The 17,529-nt window shown below is 42.6% G+C and overlaps 1 protein-coding gene across 1 annotated transcript in view; it reads right to left on the bottom strand.

Annotated features, from left to right (window-relative positions):
• Positions 1-1,145: 1,145 nt before the first annotated feature.
• LOC140455097 (uncharacterized) overlaps positions 1,146-17,529 on the bottom strand; it is a 66,131-nt gene continuing 49,747 nt past the window's right edge. The window contains exons 7-10 of the mRNA XM_072549759.1: positions 12,808-14,133; positions 4,882-4,913; positions 1,981-2,724; positions 1,146-1,220 (exon numbers count right to left, since the gene is read on the bottom strand). Of these exons, the coding sequence (XP_072405860.1) occupies positions 1,146-1,220; positions 1,981-2,724; positions 4,882-4,913; positions 12,808-14,133 (2,177 nt within the window). The remainder of the gene's footprint in view (positions 1,221-1,980; positions 2,725-4,881; positions 4,914-12,807; positions 14,134-17,529) is intronic.

The following is a 17,529-nucleotide window of genomic DNA, read 5'->3' as shown; positions in this document are numbered from 1 at the left end:
TGAGTCTCCCAGACGCTGAGTCTGTTTGGGGAAAGGCAGCTGAATACTAGCGAGAGGTTCTTAATAAGGGTGAGCAGGACGAGCAAGAATTCTCCTTGATTGGTTAAAAATCACACAACACCAGGTTATAGTCCAACAGGTTTAATTGGAAGCACTAGCTTTCGGAGCGACGCTCCTTCATCAGGTGATTGAAGGAGTGTCGCTCCGAAAGCTAGTGTGCTTCCAACTAAACCTGTTGGACTATAACCTGGTGTTGTGTGATTTTTAACTTTGTACACCCCAGTCCAACACCGGCATCTCCAAATCATGACTCCTTGATTGGTCACTTGCTGCTGCCTGGCCAGTGAGGATCTCACCATGCACCTTGTGAAAAGCAGAAAAGATGGAATGAGAAACTCCTGACAATTCCAGGAACGTTATCTTTATTCCACCTATTAGAAATTACAATGAAAGCTGTTGTGCGATTGCTTACAAGTCTGTAACATTTTGGCTCACATCTGATGTTTTTTTTAAAAAATTAACAGTTGTATATACCTCCCTTGTGTCCACTGACCTCTGGAATATTTGGAGGGAGGGTGGGAATGGTGAAGGGCTTGCCTTCTCTTTCTGAAAATATTCTTCCCTTCAGAATCCCCCACCCCAGTAAGCATCTGTCACCTTTCACAAAGGAAAGAAAACAGAATAAATGTAAAATAAAACACAGAACGTTTTTTTTCCTGAACTCGGGATCAGATCGGTCCATTCTGTTCATGAGGCAGTGCACGTGTTAACAAGTGTTGACACAGCAGCCCCTGTTTCTGAGTGTGGTAAGCCAGTCCTGTGTTTCCCTGTAAAGCTGACTGACTTCACTCATCACCCTGCCTCACGTATTGCAGAGGGCTGACACTTGCACAGCACCAGGTACACAGCCTCTGGGCTCCAGCCCTTATCGGGCTGTGTCTCTGCTAGGGGCCAAGCTGGTGGTTTGGGGGGGGGGGGGGGGGGGGTTGCCGTGGGAAGAAAGGGCAGGAACCCAGAGCACAAACTGATGTGCCTGCAATCTTCCACTGCAAACTAAAATACAAATCTTTGTAACAGGAGGAAACCATTGAAGATTATCCCTACAGCTGGCCCTTCCTAAGCTTGTTTCTCAGTTGAAACGTACATTAGGTCTTTGATGGTCCAGCCACCTCATTCTCATTGTCCGTTTCACTGTCTTCATCCTCTTCCTGGTAGCTTCTCTGTGTTGGGCAAGAACAATTACAACACACTGAGAAAGAGATTAAGACAGTAACACAATTTCTCAAAAGTGAGCACATTAGACCTCCCTCAGATTAGAACTACCCTCGACATTCTCTATAAGTGGCTCCAAACTAACTGGCCAGGAACAGATTGCCGTGTACAGAGGGGTGTGAGGCTATGGAACCCCTTGCCACCAGAGAGGTGTGGGGGTAGAGACCTTGTGTATATTGAAGGCTGAGAAGGAGAGATTCTTGTTCAGGTGAGGAATCGGGAGTGGTGGGTGGGGAGAAGGGCAGGAAAGTGGACGTGAGGAGTGCTGGAATAGCCGTGATCCTCCTGAATGGGGAAGCAGGCTCCAAGGGGCCGAACAGCCTACTCCTGTTCCTATTTCAGATGGGCTTATGGCACGAGTCTAATAGAGAGGAGGAGGAGGTTATCTCAGGTGTCCTGACCATTAGTTACCTCTCATCCACCATCAAAACAAAATCAAATCTGATCTTTACCACATCACTGGTTTTGAGAGCAGCCTGTATGTGAACTGACTATCAACCCAAGCCTGGTTACTGTCCAGGTCTGCTTACATGTGGACACGGACTGTTTCAGCATTTGAGGAGTTGTGAATGGTGCTGAACATTGTGCAATCTCTAACAAAGATGGAGGAAAGGTCGTTGGTGAAGCAGCTGAAGAAGGTAGAGGTCCTCGTGATGAACTGGTGATGTCCTTAACTCTGAAGCAGGATGCCCTAGTTCAAGCTACTACCTGGTCTAGAGGTGTCTCACAACATCCTTCTTGCCAGCCCTGACAGAGGACTTCATGCAATGGGAGCAGGAAGCTAGCCTTGCAGCACTCGATCAGATCAGGAGGAACCCCGTCGCTAGCCGGGGCCTTATCTAGGCTGTCCAGGCTGTCAATGGCCTTGCTGAGCTCTTCTACTGATGGCTCTGTGTCTAGCTTCTCCATGGTCAGCAAGAAAGTGATGACATCAAGTGCTGAAGTGGACACAGTCTGCTCTCTGGGATAGAGATCAGAGTAGTGTTCAACCCACCTCTCCATCTGCTGGCCTTTATCTGTGATTACTTCCCCAGTAAAGGATTGGGGGGGTGAGGGGACTGTCTTGCTCTGAGCTGGTCCTAGTGCCTTCTTGATGCCTTTATACATTCCCCTAATGTTCCCCATTATAGCAGCCATCTGAATTTCCTTGCTCAGCAGTGTCTGGTACTCATTAGGTGAATGCCTGGCAGTCTGCTGAGCCTTGTTCCTGAGAATCTGGAGATTCTTCCTGCGAGCTGACCCCTTGTACTCAGCTAGGGCAACACGCTTGACTTCAATGACAGTGGTCATCTCGATTGCCTTAGCCTCAAGCCAGTCGTGTCTCTTGCAGGTCTTCTTCCCAAAGACAGCCAGGGATGTGTAGTGCATGGTATCCCGCAAGGTTTCCCACTTCTCTGTGGCAGAATCTCCATGTCTGGAGGTGCTGAGTTCTCTCTCAAAAGCCTTGGAGAACTGTTGTAAAGGTCTGCTAGTAACATCATCAAAAACATATCATGATTTCCCCTTCTGTCTCAGTCCAATCATTTCGTTTTCTTGATTTCCATTAACCTTATCCTTTATTCATTGATTCTAGTACTTGCCCACACCTGAGATCAGATTAACAGGTCTGTCTTTCCCTGTTTTCTCTGTTCTTTCCTCTCTTAACCAAAGGAGTTCCGATCTGCAGGCACCATTGTAGATGAAATCGAAGTTTGAAAGCTGATAGTAATGACATCCTCTATCTCTGTCACTATCTCTCTCAAGACTCTAAGGGGAAAGTCATTGGGCTCTGGGATATGTCGCCCTCTACACTGATTAACTTTTCTGGTACGCCACATTTGCTCATACTAATTTCTTCCAGTTCCTTCTTTGGATCTTAGTTGTTTCAGTGAGAATCCTTCCCATGAAAACAGACACAAACTAATCTGTGCCATTTCTCTGTTTCTCTTACAGCACTTGTCTTTGCTAGTCTCTTTAATATCACATACCTGTAGAGGAGATTAATGTTTTCTCTCCACTCATTCCCATGCTTAATCTATTTGTTCTTTATCATTTCTTGACCTTACTGTGCTGGATTCTAAAATTCTCTGCATCCTCAGGTTTACAAATTTTCAGCGACTTTATAAGCTGCATCCTGTCCTTAGCTTGCTTTTATTAGCCACAATTCTTTCACTTTCCGTGTTGGGTACTTTTGCCTTTTTTTTGGAAAGCTGCCTTTGCCCATCTACCATCAAACCTTCTGGTGTATTTTAGCAAACCACCACAGCCAACTTCATTCATGCGATGCTCACAGTCCCTTAAAGGTTCTTTTACAACAAACGTTTCATTGAACCTTTCTCATTGCACAATACCAGATTTAAATAGGCAGTGTTTGACTGTCACATCCTGCTGTGCTGAGTACTTCAATTCCATTCACTGTCTTCTGGTTCCCATAGTGTTTTATTTGCCCTCGGCGCTGTGCTTTACTCACAGATTTCTTTTCCATGGTTTCTGGAGTCTTCCTGTGCTGAATGTCCCTATGTTCTGTCTAAGCAGTCCCAGACTCTGCTGGGCTCATAACCCAGCACACTCCTCCTCACCCCACTCGCCAACTGAATCTGTCATCCTGCTGGTAATCTCCCAGCAGTGGGAACATTAGTATTTCCAGTCTTTCTGGAATGGTCTTTCGAAGCCAGTCATGGTTTATTAGAATTCGGTGTTCCCAAAATGGATAATGTAAATCTGTTGGAGGGAAATCCCTCAGCCCAAACAGTTGTTAAATATGTGAATTTTTTTAAAAAAATGACTGCTTGCACCAACGAGTTTTGGGAGCTATTACTTGGACAAATGAATAACTCAATCATGGAGTTAGCTTGTTTTTTTTATAGACCTTTTAATATATTTTGATCATGCGGATTAAAGCAATGTATTCTTTAATTAGTAACTGGGCTGAAAAGTACAGCCCAGTTTTTAATTGTATTTTTAAATATCACCAGAAGAATGCTTAATGTTTGACTCTGCAATGTTAGTAGAAACGTTTGCTGTTTTAAAATAGCTGAATAGCATTTCTTTCGCATTTGTTGCTTTTTAAAAAAAAAATCCTTTGTTGTCAGTGGCAAGAATTGCACTTCAGACTGGGAGCTAAATAAGGTTTTCAGTTCAATCAGAGGAGATTACAAGGTAGATCGCTGGGACCTCTTGCAATAATTAAATTCCTATAGCCTAAACTTCCATCTGAGTGTGATGTGAGAAACACCTACTTCTGAGCGTGGGTTCATGTTTTTATGTAGCCTGAATTTCTGATGGCTGTTGGATGAAGTTTGTTTGTGTGACAGTAAAATTGAAATGCTGAACCCCAAACAAGGACAATTCAACACGGTTACACTTCTGGGTGAATTCATTCAACTGCTTAAACATCCACTGTGATGCTTCCCAAGCGGGAAATATAATGTTGATTTCAAAATATTTATCATTTGAAATTTTGGTGAGAAAAGCTTCTGTGATGCTCTTCAAAAACATTAAAACATAGAACTGAAACCATCAGTCATGTATATAATTTTTTAAAAAAATCATCAAAGTTGCAATCTAATGAAAGGACAGGTGGGGGTATAGCAAATTATTTAACAGCAAAGTTTGAGAAAAAGTAATTACCTGATATTCTTCTATCAATTCAGTAAACTTTTCTACAAAGAGAAAAACAAACCCATTCAGGACAGTAAATAGTTGTGGGTTTAAGTTCAAAGACACTGGCTTTTTTTGTTTTATCCTGGTTTATTTCTCATCTCTCCCCAAAATGATTTCAATGTAAAATTTTGTTTACACGTAATTATAAAACGTAACTGGAACAAGGGAAAAGTTGGAATATTGCTGCCTTTTTGAAGAAAATAGAAGGCCATACTTTTAAAAAAAAAGTTTTTATAAATTAAAATGCTAATATTATAAGGAGTTAGTTGGTGAGGCCTCTTTTGGATTACTTTGTCCAGTTCAGGTCACCATGTTACAGAAAGGATATTAAGCTGGAGAGGGTTCACAAGAGATTTAGCAGGATATTGCTGGGTATGGAGGGCTTGAGTTATAAAGAAAAATAATCTGGATAGGCTGGGACTTTTTTCACATGCAGCCTAAAAAGTTGAGAGGCGACTTTAGAGAAGTTTATAAAATAACGACAGGTATAGGTAGAATTAATGGTAGTTGGCTTTTCCCCAGGATGAGGGATTTCAAGATTGGGGGACACATTTTATGACGAGAGGAGAGGGATTTAAAAAAGACATGAGGGGGAAATCTTTTACACAGAGAGTGTTTCGTATGTGGAATGAACTTCCTGAGGAAGTGATGAAATGGGGGTACAGTTACAACATTTAAAAGTCATTTGGATAAGTACATGAACAGGAAAGTTTGGAGGGATATGGACCGGGAGCAGGCAGGTGGTTTGGTTTGGTATTGTCTGGTTGGGCTGAAGTTTGTTTCTGTGCTGTATGACTCTATAACTGGCATGGAGAAAGTGAGAACTGCAGATGCTGGAGATCAGAGCTGAAAATGTGTTGCTGGAAAAGCGCAGCAGGTTAGGCAGCGTCCAAGGAACAGGAGAATCAACGTTTTGGATATGAGCCCTTCTTCGGGAATCCTGAAGAAAGGCTCATGCCTAAAACCTCGATTCTCCTGTTCATTGGATGCTGCCTGACCTGCTGCGCTTTTCCAGCAACACATTTTCAGCTCTATAACTGGCATGGCCACTCCAACAATAAAGTCTTCCCCTGCTATCTCTCTGATGACACTAGAACACCTCAGCCTGTATGCTTATACTGGCCTGAGCACAACGCTAGATTTTTGCTGAAGAGCATTTTAAACCAATTTACTCAGCCACGCACAAGTCATTTGATAGGGCCCGACATGGAAGGCTGTCAATTGAGATTAACATTAATGGAATTAAGGACAGCTTGGATAAAGTGGACAGAACCTAGCCAGGTAACAGAATCAGAAAATAAGTTTAATAATTAATGGAAAATGCCCTGTTTGATGGGTTTAATGGGAACCTGCTCTCATGGTCTGCTGTTTAAACACATGATATGAAATGACTTCCACAAGGTGAAGATTGTGATAAGGAAAATAATTGTGGATTGTTTCCAGTGATTGGAGAGACCAGAAGAGGAGGGTAACATTTAAATATAAGTCAAGGGTGGTCAGGAGACTATTCTTAGCAAAGTGGCTAGTGGCAGTATTATGGTGGCAGAAAGGATATTTGAGGACTCATCTACTGTGGTAGAATGGGCTGAGGTTAGAAACAGGAAAGGAGGTCACCCTGTTGGCAGTTTTTTATAGGCCTCCAAATAGTTCCAGAGTCATAGAGGAAAGGATAGCAAAGATAATTCTGGATAGGAGCAAGAGTAATAGGGTAGTTGTTATGGGGGACTGTAACTTTCCAAATATTGACTGGAAATACTATAGTTTGAGCACTTTAGATAGGTCAGTTTTTGTCCAATGTCTGCAGAGTGGTTTCCTGACACAGTATGTAGACAGGCCAACAAGGGATGAGGCCACATTGGATTGGTACTGGGTAATGAACCCGGCCAGGTGTTAGATTTGGAGGTAGGCGAGCACTTTGGCGATCGTGACCATACTTTAGCAATGGAAAAGGATAGGTATATACCACAAGGCAAGAGTTATAGCTGGGGGAAAGGTAATTATGATGCAATTAGGCAAGATTTAGGATGCATAGGATGGGGAAGGAAACTGCAGGGGATGGGCACAATTGCAATGTAGAGCTTGTTCAAGGAACCAGCTACTGTGTGTCCTTGATAAGTATGTACCTGTCAGGCAGGGAGGAAGTGGCTGAGTGAGGGAGCCATGGTTAACTAAAGAAGTTGAATCTCTTGTGAGAATTACAAGTTAGCCAGGAAAGACCTAAAGAGGGAATTACGAAACAACAGGAGGGGACAGGAGAAGACATTGGCAGGTAGGATCAAGGAAAACCCTAAAGCTTTGTATAGGTATATCAGGAATAAAAGAATGACAAGAGTAAGATTAGGGTCAATCAAGGATAGTAATGGGAAGGTGTGCGTGGAATCCATGGAGATGGGAAAGCACTAAATGAATACATTTTGTACATATTCACACTGGGAAAAAAACATTATCGAGGAGAATATGGAGACATAGGCTACTAGACTAGATGGGATTGAGGTTCACAAGGAGAAGGTGTTAGCAATTCTGGAAAGTGTGAGAATAGATAGGTCCCTTGGGCCAGATGGGATTTGTCCGAGCATTCTCTGGGAAGCCAGGGAGAGGATTGTCATTATTGTCTACAGGAATAGTGCCAGAAAACTGAAGGGTAGTACATGTTGTCCCCTTGTTCAAGAAGCCTTACTTTAGTTGTGGGTAAAGTGTTGGAAAAGGTTATAAGAGATAGGATTTATAATCATCTAGAAAGGAATAAGTTGATTAGGGATAACCAACATGGTTTTGTGAAGGGAAGGTCATGCCTCACAAATCTTATTGAGTTCTTTGAGATGGTGACCAAACAGGTGGATGAGGGTAAAGTGGTTGATGTGGTGTATATGGACTTCAGTAAGGCATTTGATAAAGTTCCCATGGTAGACTATTACACAAAAATTGGAATTGAGGGTGATTCAGATCAGAAATTGACTAGCTGAAAGAAGACAGAGAGTGGTGGTTGATGGGAAATGTTCAACCTGGAGTTCAGTCACTAGTGATGAACTGAAAGGGTCTGTTTTGGGGCCACTGCTGTTTGTCATTTTTATAAATAACCTGGATGAGGGTGTAGAAGCAAGGATTAGTAAATTTGTGGATAGTGCAGAAAGATGTTACAGGTTACAGAGGGACATAGATAAGCTGCAGTGCTGGGCTGAGAGGTGGAAAATGGAATTTAATGTGGAAAAGTGTGAGGTGATTCACTTTGGAGGCAACAACAGGAATAAAGACTACTGGGCTAATGTTAAGATTCTTGGCAGTGTAGATGAGCAGAGTATTCTTGGTGTCCATGTACATAGATCCCTGAAAGTTGCCACCCAGGTTGACAGGGTTATTAACAAGGCCTTTGGTATGTTAGCTTTTATTGGTAAAGGGATTGAGTTTTGGAGCCAAGGTCATGCGTCAGCTGTAGAAAACTCTGGTGTGATCGCACTTGGAGTATTGCATACAGTTCTGGTTCACCGCATTATGGGAACGCTCTGGAAAGCATTCAGTGATTTACTAGGATGTTGCCTTGGACTTGAGCCTGTTTTCATTAGAGAGAAGGAGGTTGAGAGGTGACTTAATTCAGATATACAAGATAATCAGAGGGTTAGATAGTGTGGACAGTGAGAGCCTTTTTCCTCAGATGGTGATGGCTAGCATGAGGGGACATAGCTTTAAATTGAGGGGTGATAGGTATAGGACAGATGTCAAAGATAGTTTCTTTACTCAGAGAGTAGTGGGGGCATGGAACACCCTGCCTGCAACAGTAGCAGACACGCCAACTTTATGGGCATTTAAATGGTCATTGGATAAACATGGTAAAAACATGGATGATAAACATGGATGAAAATGGAATAGTGTAGGCTTCAGATTGGTTGCACAGGTCAGCACAACGTCAACAGTCAATGGGCCTGTACTGCTCTGTAATGTTCTATGTTCTAATCAGTAATATTCTGCAACACATCATTGCAAAAGCAGTTTTTATTCATTATTTTGGACTGGAATTCAATAGTTGCTTGAAAAAGAACAATGTAAATGAAATGCGATAAATTATGACCCATATGATGGGAAACAACCTGTTTATGGTAGAACATAACGTGGAGGTGCTGGGGTTGGACTGGGGTGGACAAAATCAGAAATCATAAGACACCAGATTCAGTTGAAATCACAAGCTTTCATTGCCTGATGAAAGGGCAGTGCTCCAAAAGCCTGTGATTTCAAATAAACCTGTTGGACAATAAGCTGGTGTTGTGTGATTTCTGACATGGTATAACATGGTACGGGGTTACAATTGATTAACTTCATTAGTGCCAAGCAGCCATTGGGTGCATGGTTGCCTAGTTCACTCCCCTGCCTGATGAGAAAGGAACTGGGGCACAGTGTAAGACAGATTGACAATTCACTGTAAAACCAAGAAAGGAAAATGGTCCAAAAGCTGAAAGCTGCAAGTACTTCAGGTTTAAACAAATTGGAATATTGCTGAAAAAATAAATTTTTGCCAAAGCTTTTCTATCCTGTGCTCATCAGGACAATTGGCAATAAATTCCCTTAAAAGAGAAAACAACATTTATATTGTACAAGAATATTGTCCTGGTAAGTGCAACTAACAAAGCTTTGAAAAAGAATCATCTTTTTTTCAACAGCGCGTGTTGTTCTATCCAACCAAATTACTATAAACAATTTGTTCAGTTTAAAAGAATGGGATTTCTGAATTAGAAGGCATAAGTTCACAAAAAATAAAACTAGTCTTGGTTCAAGCCAAGAACTAAACATTTCCTTTTAGGCAAGGTGTTTAAAAGTCACAGCTGACATTTTTTTTCAGATGATTTCTTCAGAAAATATTGCACTTTGGGATCAGGCTTTCAACAAAAGTGGCTAATATTGCAAATATTTGTTCAAAATGCTGAACACATATTTAAGGGAAAATGTAAATCTTCCACACTGTTAGATCTATGAAAATCCACAGATGTAACCTTTGGAAGATAATTGTCAACAGCACAACAACAGGGATTAAAGACTACAGCAGTAATTAGTATTTATATCAATATTTTAACATGATAAAATATAACAACGCACTTCACAGTGAAAATCAGATGTAAGTTAATATTAGCTCAGATAACCAATTGCTTAGTCAAAGAGATTATAAGGGGTCTCTCAAAGAAAGAGAGGTTTAAGAAGAGAATTCCACTAGTGGCAGAACGATTACAGTCAGAGATAGAACATAGAACATAGAACATAGAACAATACAGCACAGAACAGGCCCTTCGGCCCACGATGTTGTGCCGAACTTCTATCCTAGATTAAGCACCCATCCATGTACCTATCCAAATGCCGCTTAAAGGTCGCCAATGAATCTGACTCTACCACTCCCTCGGGCAGCGCATTCCATGCCCCCACCACTCTCTGGGTAAAGAACCCACCCCTGACATCTCCCCTATACCTTCCACCCTTCACCTTAAATTTATGTCCCCTTGTAACACTCTGTTGTACCCGGGGAAAAAGTTTCTGACTGTCTACTCTATCTATTCCTCTGATCATCTTATAAACCTCTATCAAGTCACCCCTCCTCCTTCGCCGTTCCAACGAGAAAAGGCCGAGAACTCTCAACCTATCCTCGTACGACCTACTCTCCATTCCAGGCAACATCCTGGTAAATCTTCTCTGCACCCTCTCCAAAGCTTCCACATCTTTCCTAAAGTGTGGCGACCAGAACTGCACACAGTACTCCAAATGTGGCCTAACCAAAGTCCTGTACAGCTGCAACATCACCTCACGACTCTTGAATTCAATCCCTCTGCTAATGAACGATAATACTCCATAGGCCTTCTTACAAACTCTATCCACCTGAGTGGCAACCTTCAAAGATCTATGTACATAGACCCCAAGATCCCTCTGTTCCTCCACCTGACCAAGAACCCTACCATTAACCCTGTATTCCGCATTCTTATTTGTTCTTCCAAAATGGACAACCTTACACTTGGCAGGGTTGAACTCCATCTGCCACTCCTCAGCCCAGCTCTGCATCATATCTTGGAGAGTTGTGGAACTGAAGGAGATTACTGAGGGTCAGAGCATAACAATGATTTGAAAAGCATGAGAATTTTCCATTTAAAGTATTGCTCAACATGGAGCCAACAGGTCAGCAGGTAGAAGGGGAGTGCTTAACATAACTTAGTTTAAATAAGGACAAAGACGATTGAGTTTAAATGATCTCAACTTTGCAGAAGTTAGAGTGTGAATGTCAGACAGGAATGGACTGGAATAATAAATCTGAAGGAAACAAAAGAATGGAGGAAGGTTTTAGCAGCGGGTGATCTGAGAAGAGTTAGAATTAGACGTAGAAATTGGAAGTCCTAGTGATGGCATAGGTACGTAAATCAATAGCTCATCTCAGGGACAGGTATAGCGCCAAAATTACAAACTTAGATTCATAACCTGTTTTTGTTTATGGTGAACTTTTGATCAGACATGGATAAAGACTCACAAAACTTCCTCTTCTTGGAGGCTTAACTCGTGATGTGCCACCTCCCTGGACAGCTTACTACAGAATAGTAGCAAAACATGGTCAATGATTTAGGAGAAAGTGAGGACTGCAGATGCTGGAGATCAGAGCTGAAAATGTGTTGCTGGAAAAGTGCAGCAGGTCAGGCAGCATCCAAGGAACAGGAGAATCGATGTTTCGGGCATGAGCCCTTCTTCAGGAAGGGGGACAGTATTTGGCAGGGTTGGAGTGTTTAAGAGAAGGACAGTATCTGGCAGGGTTGGAGTATTTAGGAGGGGGACAGTATTTGGCAGGGTTGGAGTGTTTAAGAGAAGGACAGTATCTGGCAGGGTTGGAGTATTTAGGAGGGGGACAGTATTTGGCAGGGTTGGAGTGTTTAGGAGGGGGACAGTATTTGGCAGGGTTGGAGTGTTTAGGAGGGGGACAGTATTTGGCAGGGTTGGAGTATTTAGGAGAAGGACAGTATCTGCCTGGGTTAGGGGTATTTAGGAGGGGGACAGTATTTGGCAGGGTTGGGGTGTTTAGGAGGGGAGAAAGTGAGGACTGCAGATGCTGGAGATCAGAGCTGAAAATGTGTTGCTGGAAAAGTGCAACAGTCAGGCAGCATCCAAGGAACAGGAGAATCAACGTTTCGGGCATCAGCCCTTCTTCAGGAATTCCTGAAGGGCTCATGCCCGAAACGTCGATTTTCCTGTTCCTTGGATGCTGCCTGACTGTTGCACTTTTCCAGCAACACATGGTCAATGATTTCCCAATTAAGTCTGAGATGGTTTCAGGTAGTATCATGGGTCATATTAACGTACTATTCAGAGTTCAAAAGGAAATTAGATGACTGCTTCAAGGAAGTAAACTTTCAGGGGCAGAACAGGGAATGAAACTGATTGGACTAATCTTTAGGGAGTCAGAATGAACTCAGTGGGGTGAGCCACAATGGCTCTGAGTTATCAAGCTTACTTTTCACATACTTGACATCGATTTTCCAACATCTCTGGATGAGCTGTCTTTTCTACATGCCCTGAAAATGGTTGCAAACTAACTGCAGTGATTCTCTTGTACAACATTGCCATCGGGCAGTATCATTTCAGATTTTTCCAACAGCAACATTACTGTGAGAAACCAGAGACAATTTACTCAACTACACGTCAAACGACATCAACCCAGTGGAAACATTTCAAACCATTCAAAACTAATTGCTATGAACAAATAAAACATTCTAAATTCTAAAGGTGTAAAACAAGTCTGAGATATTACACTTGGTTCAATCTGACCCATCTTTCAACAATTCTAATACACACAAAAATATAACTAAATAATGAATGTAAGTCAAAGCTTTGTGAAAAATGTAATTTATTAAACAATGTGCAGTTACTATTTATATTTTCTACCCTTCCACTTTTTCTTTCGTAAACTTCTTCGCGTGGATACCAATGGTTCTTTTGTTATTGCAATGTTTCTGGCAGAGGTAGTATGGGCTGGTCTACCTGAAGAACATTTGATGAACCCAGGTTCAATGGAAGCTACATCCTCATTAGTTTCTGGGTTCACTTCTTGTTCCCTTAAGTCACCTGGTATTTCAAAGGCTTCAGTCCTGTTGAACTGTGCAGAGCTTTGATTGTCCACTACTTCAGTGAGAAGGCTGACTACAGAGTCAGCTTCCTCACTGATCTGAGTTAAACCCTCTAGCACTGTTGTGTGTACTTTTTGAATGCTTGAGTCTCCCTGGGTTAGGCCATTGTGAACTGTCTCCCTTATATCTGACAAACCTCTGTAAAGAACATCCTGGATGTTGCCTAATCCAGTCCTCACAGCTGTTAGATGTTCAGCTATGCCACTCTGCAAGACACACTGCAATCCAGTAAACCCAGTCTGAATTTTGGATTCCAGATCTACAATGTCTGCCTGCATACATCCGTGTACATTGTGTAAATCACTATGGAAGGAGGACTGCATTTCTGCCATGGCAGACTGTATGTCACGGAACAGGCCTCCAACATTCATATTTTCCACCTGCTGTACCCTGGAGAATTTATCATGGAACATCAGGGCCAGAAGATCCTGCTGTGATGCTGTGTTTACATCACTCACTGGTACACGCCAACGCCTTCGTGGCCATCCAGAAGTTCCAGCGAATGCTTCGTCCTCCTGCTGTGCCACAACTACTGGTGTGGAGATGGACAGTTGTACTAGTTTATCATGTGTGCTTTTCACAGGATAAGGCCCTGCAGAATACCCAGAGGTGGTAGGTGTCATGATTGTGGGTGTAACAGCCACAGTCAAAGTATTGGTAGGTCTGGTGGTGGCAAGGGTGGTAGGTGTGACTTTGATAGGAGTAGCAGAGTTGGTGGTGGTGACAGCAGTGGTAAGAGTAGTGTCAGCAGATGTGTTCTTGGGAATGTTCAAAGTGATGCTGCTGGTTGTAGGGGTGGGAGAAGTTGTGATATTGACGAGTATGGAGTCTGTGCTAGGTGTGACATTGATACAGTTGGGTAGGCTGGTAATAGCAGAGGGATCAATAATGTTAGTGAACATGGCACGAGTGGCAGAGCTGGAAGTAATGGACCATGTGGATGCAGTGGTGATGGAAGTAGATACAGTATCACTGGCAGCAGTGATTGGCATGACAGCACCAGCAGTGGAGGCAGAAGTGATGGTAGTAGCAATCTCTGTTTGTAGTCTTGAAGGCTTCTGTTCTGCCAGTAGTTCTGGCTTTTCTGTATATAGATTTAAAAAATCTTTATGTACTGAGATAACCATTGTTCAAGCATAATAAATAAATAATTATTTATAATTACATTATGAAGGTATGACAGAATAGTTCATGTCTGACTGATCCACTTCTTTGGATTGGCATTGGACGTACTTCATGTAATTGCCATTATTATTAGATTAGATTAGATTAGATTACTTACAGTATGGAAACAGGCCCTTCGGCCCAACAAGTCCACACCGCCCCGCCGAAGCGCAACCCACCCATACCCCTACATCTACCCCTTACCTAACACTACGGGCAATTTAGCATGGCCAATTCACCTGACCTGCACATCTTTGGACTGTGGGAGGAAACCAGAGCACCCGGAGGAAACCCACGCAGACACAGGGAGAACGCCTGAGGCGGGAATTGAACCCGGGTCTCTGGCGCTGTGAGGCAGCAGTGCTAACCACTGTGCCACTGTGCTGCCCAAGGCTTCATATCTTTTCTTGAGGACTTTAGAAGGATTGTGGAAATTGGATTTATTTCCAGTTACAGTCAGAGAGTAATTAGTTCTACGGCTGTCTGGAATTTAAAAAAAAAAGTCAGTTTGGATATTGAAACCTTTTATAAGAGTCGTGAGATCTTGTTGCAGCTCTATAAAACTTTGGTTAGACCGCCCTTGGAATACTGCGTCCAGTTCTGGTCACCCTATTATAGGAAAAGATGTGGATGCTTTGGAGAGGGCTCAGAGGAGGTTTACCAGGATGCTGCCTGGACTAGAGGGCTTATCTTATGAAGAGAGGTTGACTGAGCTCGGACTTTTTTCATTGGAGAAAAGGAGGAGGAGAGGGGACCTAATTGAGGTATACAAGATAATGAGAGACATAGATAGAGTCGATAGCCAGAGACTATTTCCCAGGGCAGAAATGACTAACACGAGGGGTCATAGTTTTAAGCTGGTTGGAGGGAAGTATAGAGGGGATGTCAGAGACAGGTTCTTTACACAGAGAGTTGAGAGAGCATGGAATGTGTTGCCAGCAGCAGTTGTGGAAGCAAGGTCATTGGGGACATTTAAGAGACTGCTGGACATGCATATGGTCACAGAAATTTGAGGGTGCATACATGAGGATCAGTGGTCGGCACAACATCGTGGGCTGAAGGGCCTGTTCTGTGCTGTACTGTTCTATGTTCTATGTTCTATAACAGGGCATTTTTTGGAAAGCAGTTTCAGCTGATCGTTGGTCTTGTTTGCTGGGGATTTTATGACTGCCCGAGAGCTAGCTTTGTGAGAAAGTTGCATTTGGTTTTCAGCCTGAAGAAAAGAAGCTTCCCAGTCAGCTCTCCTGTTTTTGAAAAACAATCTTTATTTGCATATTCAGTGTGAAACCTGAAACACTAATTGTGTTGTTCTTGTGAGGAGTGTCTGGGGGACTGTGTCTCTACTTCCTGAACAATTGTGTTTCCAAAAGACCCCTGAGACAACTGTACATGTCTAGTGATTGGAGATCCTCAGCCATCTGAACATTCCACACCTTAACATTTTGCATTAAATTAAACTAACAATTGAGACAAGAGAAAAGCCTGAGGCTGGTACAATAGGTAAGGGCAGCCAAGTCAAATAGTCAAGGTAGACAACAGCTTGGCAGAGAACAAGGTAAAATGATAAATTAAATTCATTTGCTTCAATGCAAGGTGCCTGACAGATAAAGCAGATGAACTCAGGACATAGTTGGGAACATGGGACTGCGATATAATAGCTATTGTGGAAACTTGGCTCAGGAATGCACAGGACTGGCTGTTCCAGAATATAGATGCTATAGGATGGATGGAAAGGGGGGGGGGGGGGGCAAGAGAGGAGGCGGAGTTGCATTTTTTGTTAGGGAGAACATTACAGCTCTATTTAGGGAAGATACTCCTGGGAGATCATCCGGTGAAGTTATATGGGTGAAACTTAAAAACAAGGAAGGTATGACCACCCCAATAGTCAGCAGGAAACTGAGAAGCAAATGTTTAAGATTTCAGATATCTGTAAGAAAAATAGGGTTGTAATTGTAGGGGAATTTAACTTTCCAAACATAGACTGGGACTGTCAGTGTTAAAGGCTTGGATGGGGAGGAATTTGTTAAGCATTTGTTAAAATTTTCTTATTTAATATGTGGATGTGCCTACTAAAGAAGCCACAATACCTGACCTTCTGTTGGGAAATAAATCAGGAAATAAATAAAGTGATTGAGGTATCAGTGGGAATGCACTTTGGGGCAAGTGACCAGAATTCTATTATAGAACATAGAACATAGAACATAGAACAATACAGCACAGAACAGGCCCTTCGGCCCACGATGTTGTGCCGAACTTCTATCCTAGATTAAGCACCCATCCATGTACCTATCCAAATGCCGCTTAAAGGTCGCCAATGAATCTGACTCTACCACTCCCACGGGCAGCGCATTCCATGCCCCCACCACTCTCTGGGTGAAGAACCCACCCCTGACATCTCCCCTATACCTTCCACCCTTCACCTTAAATTTATGTCCCCTTGTAACACTCTGTTGTACCCGGGGAAAAAGTTTCTGACTGTCTACTCTATCTATTAGTTTTAAAATTAATGTGGAAAAGGTTAGAATTGATCAAAAAGTTCTAAATTGGAGTAAGACCACTTTTGTTGGTATTAGACAGGAACTTCCAAAAATGATTGGGATGGATTACTCACAGTTAAAGGGAAGTTGGGAGGTGGGAGGCCTTTAAGAATGAGATAGAGAGAGTTCAGAGACAGTATTTTCCTATTACTGTCAAGGGCAAGGTTGGTAGATGCAGGGTATACTGCATGACTAGAGAAATTGATGCTCTAGTCAAGAAAAAGGAGGCATACATCAGGTATAGACAGCTGGGATCAGGTTGCATGGAAGAGGGAAATCGAGAGGGCAGGAAGGGACATGACATAGTTTTGGCAAACAGAGATAAGGAGAATCCAAAGAGATTCTATAAATATATTAAAGGTAAAAGAGTAACTAGGGAGATAATTAAGGTCAAAATGGCCATCTACATGTGGAACCACAGGAGATTGAGATATTAATTGTCAGTATTTACTGTGGAGAAGGACATGGAAGCTAGGGAACTTGGGGAAGTAAACAGTGATATCTTCAAAAGAGTTCATATTACAGAAGAGGAACTTAAAGGTCTTAAAACACAAAGTTAAATCCCTGGTACCTGAGCAGGTGCCTCCCACAACTCTGTGGGAAACCAGGGAAGAGATTGCTTGGTCCCTTGCTGAAAGATTTATCTCATTGATAGCCATGAGTGAGGAACCAGAAGATGGGGGGGTTGGTTAACATGGTGCCATTGTTTAAGAAAGGCTGTAAGGAAAAGCCAGGGACCTACAGATGTGCGAGTCTTACATCAGAGATGGATAAGTTGT

Source organism: Chiloscyllium punctatum, chromosome 30 (genome assembly GCF_047496795.1).
Source record: "Chiloscyllium punctatum isolate Juve2018m chromosome 30, sChiPun1.3, whole genome shotgun sequence".
In the NCBI taxonomy this organism is placed as follows: domain Eukaryota; kingdom Metazoa; phylum Chordata; class Chondrichthyes; order Orectolobiformes; family Hemiscylliidae; genus Chiloscyllium; species Chiloscyllium punctatum.
Note: the sequence above shows the minus strand (reverse complement) of the source record. Positions and strands in the feature narration are given on the sequence as shown.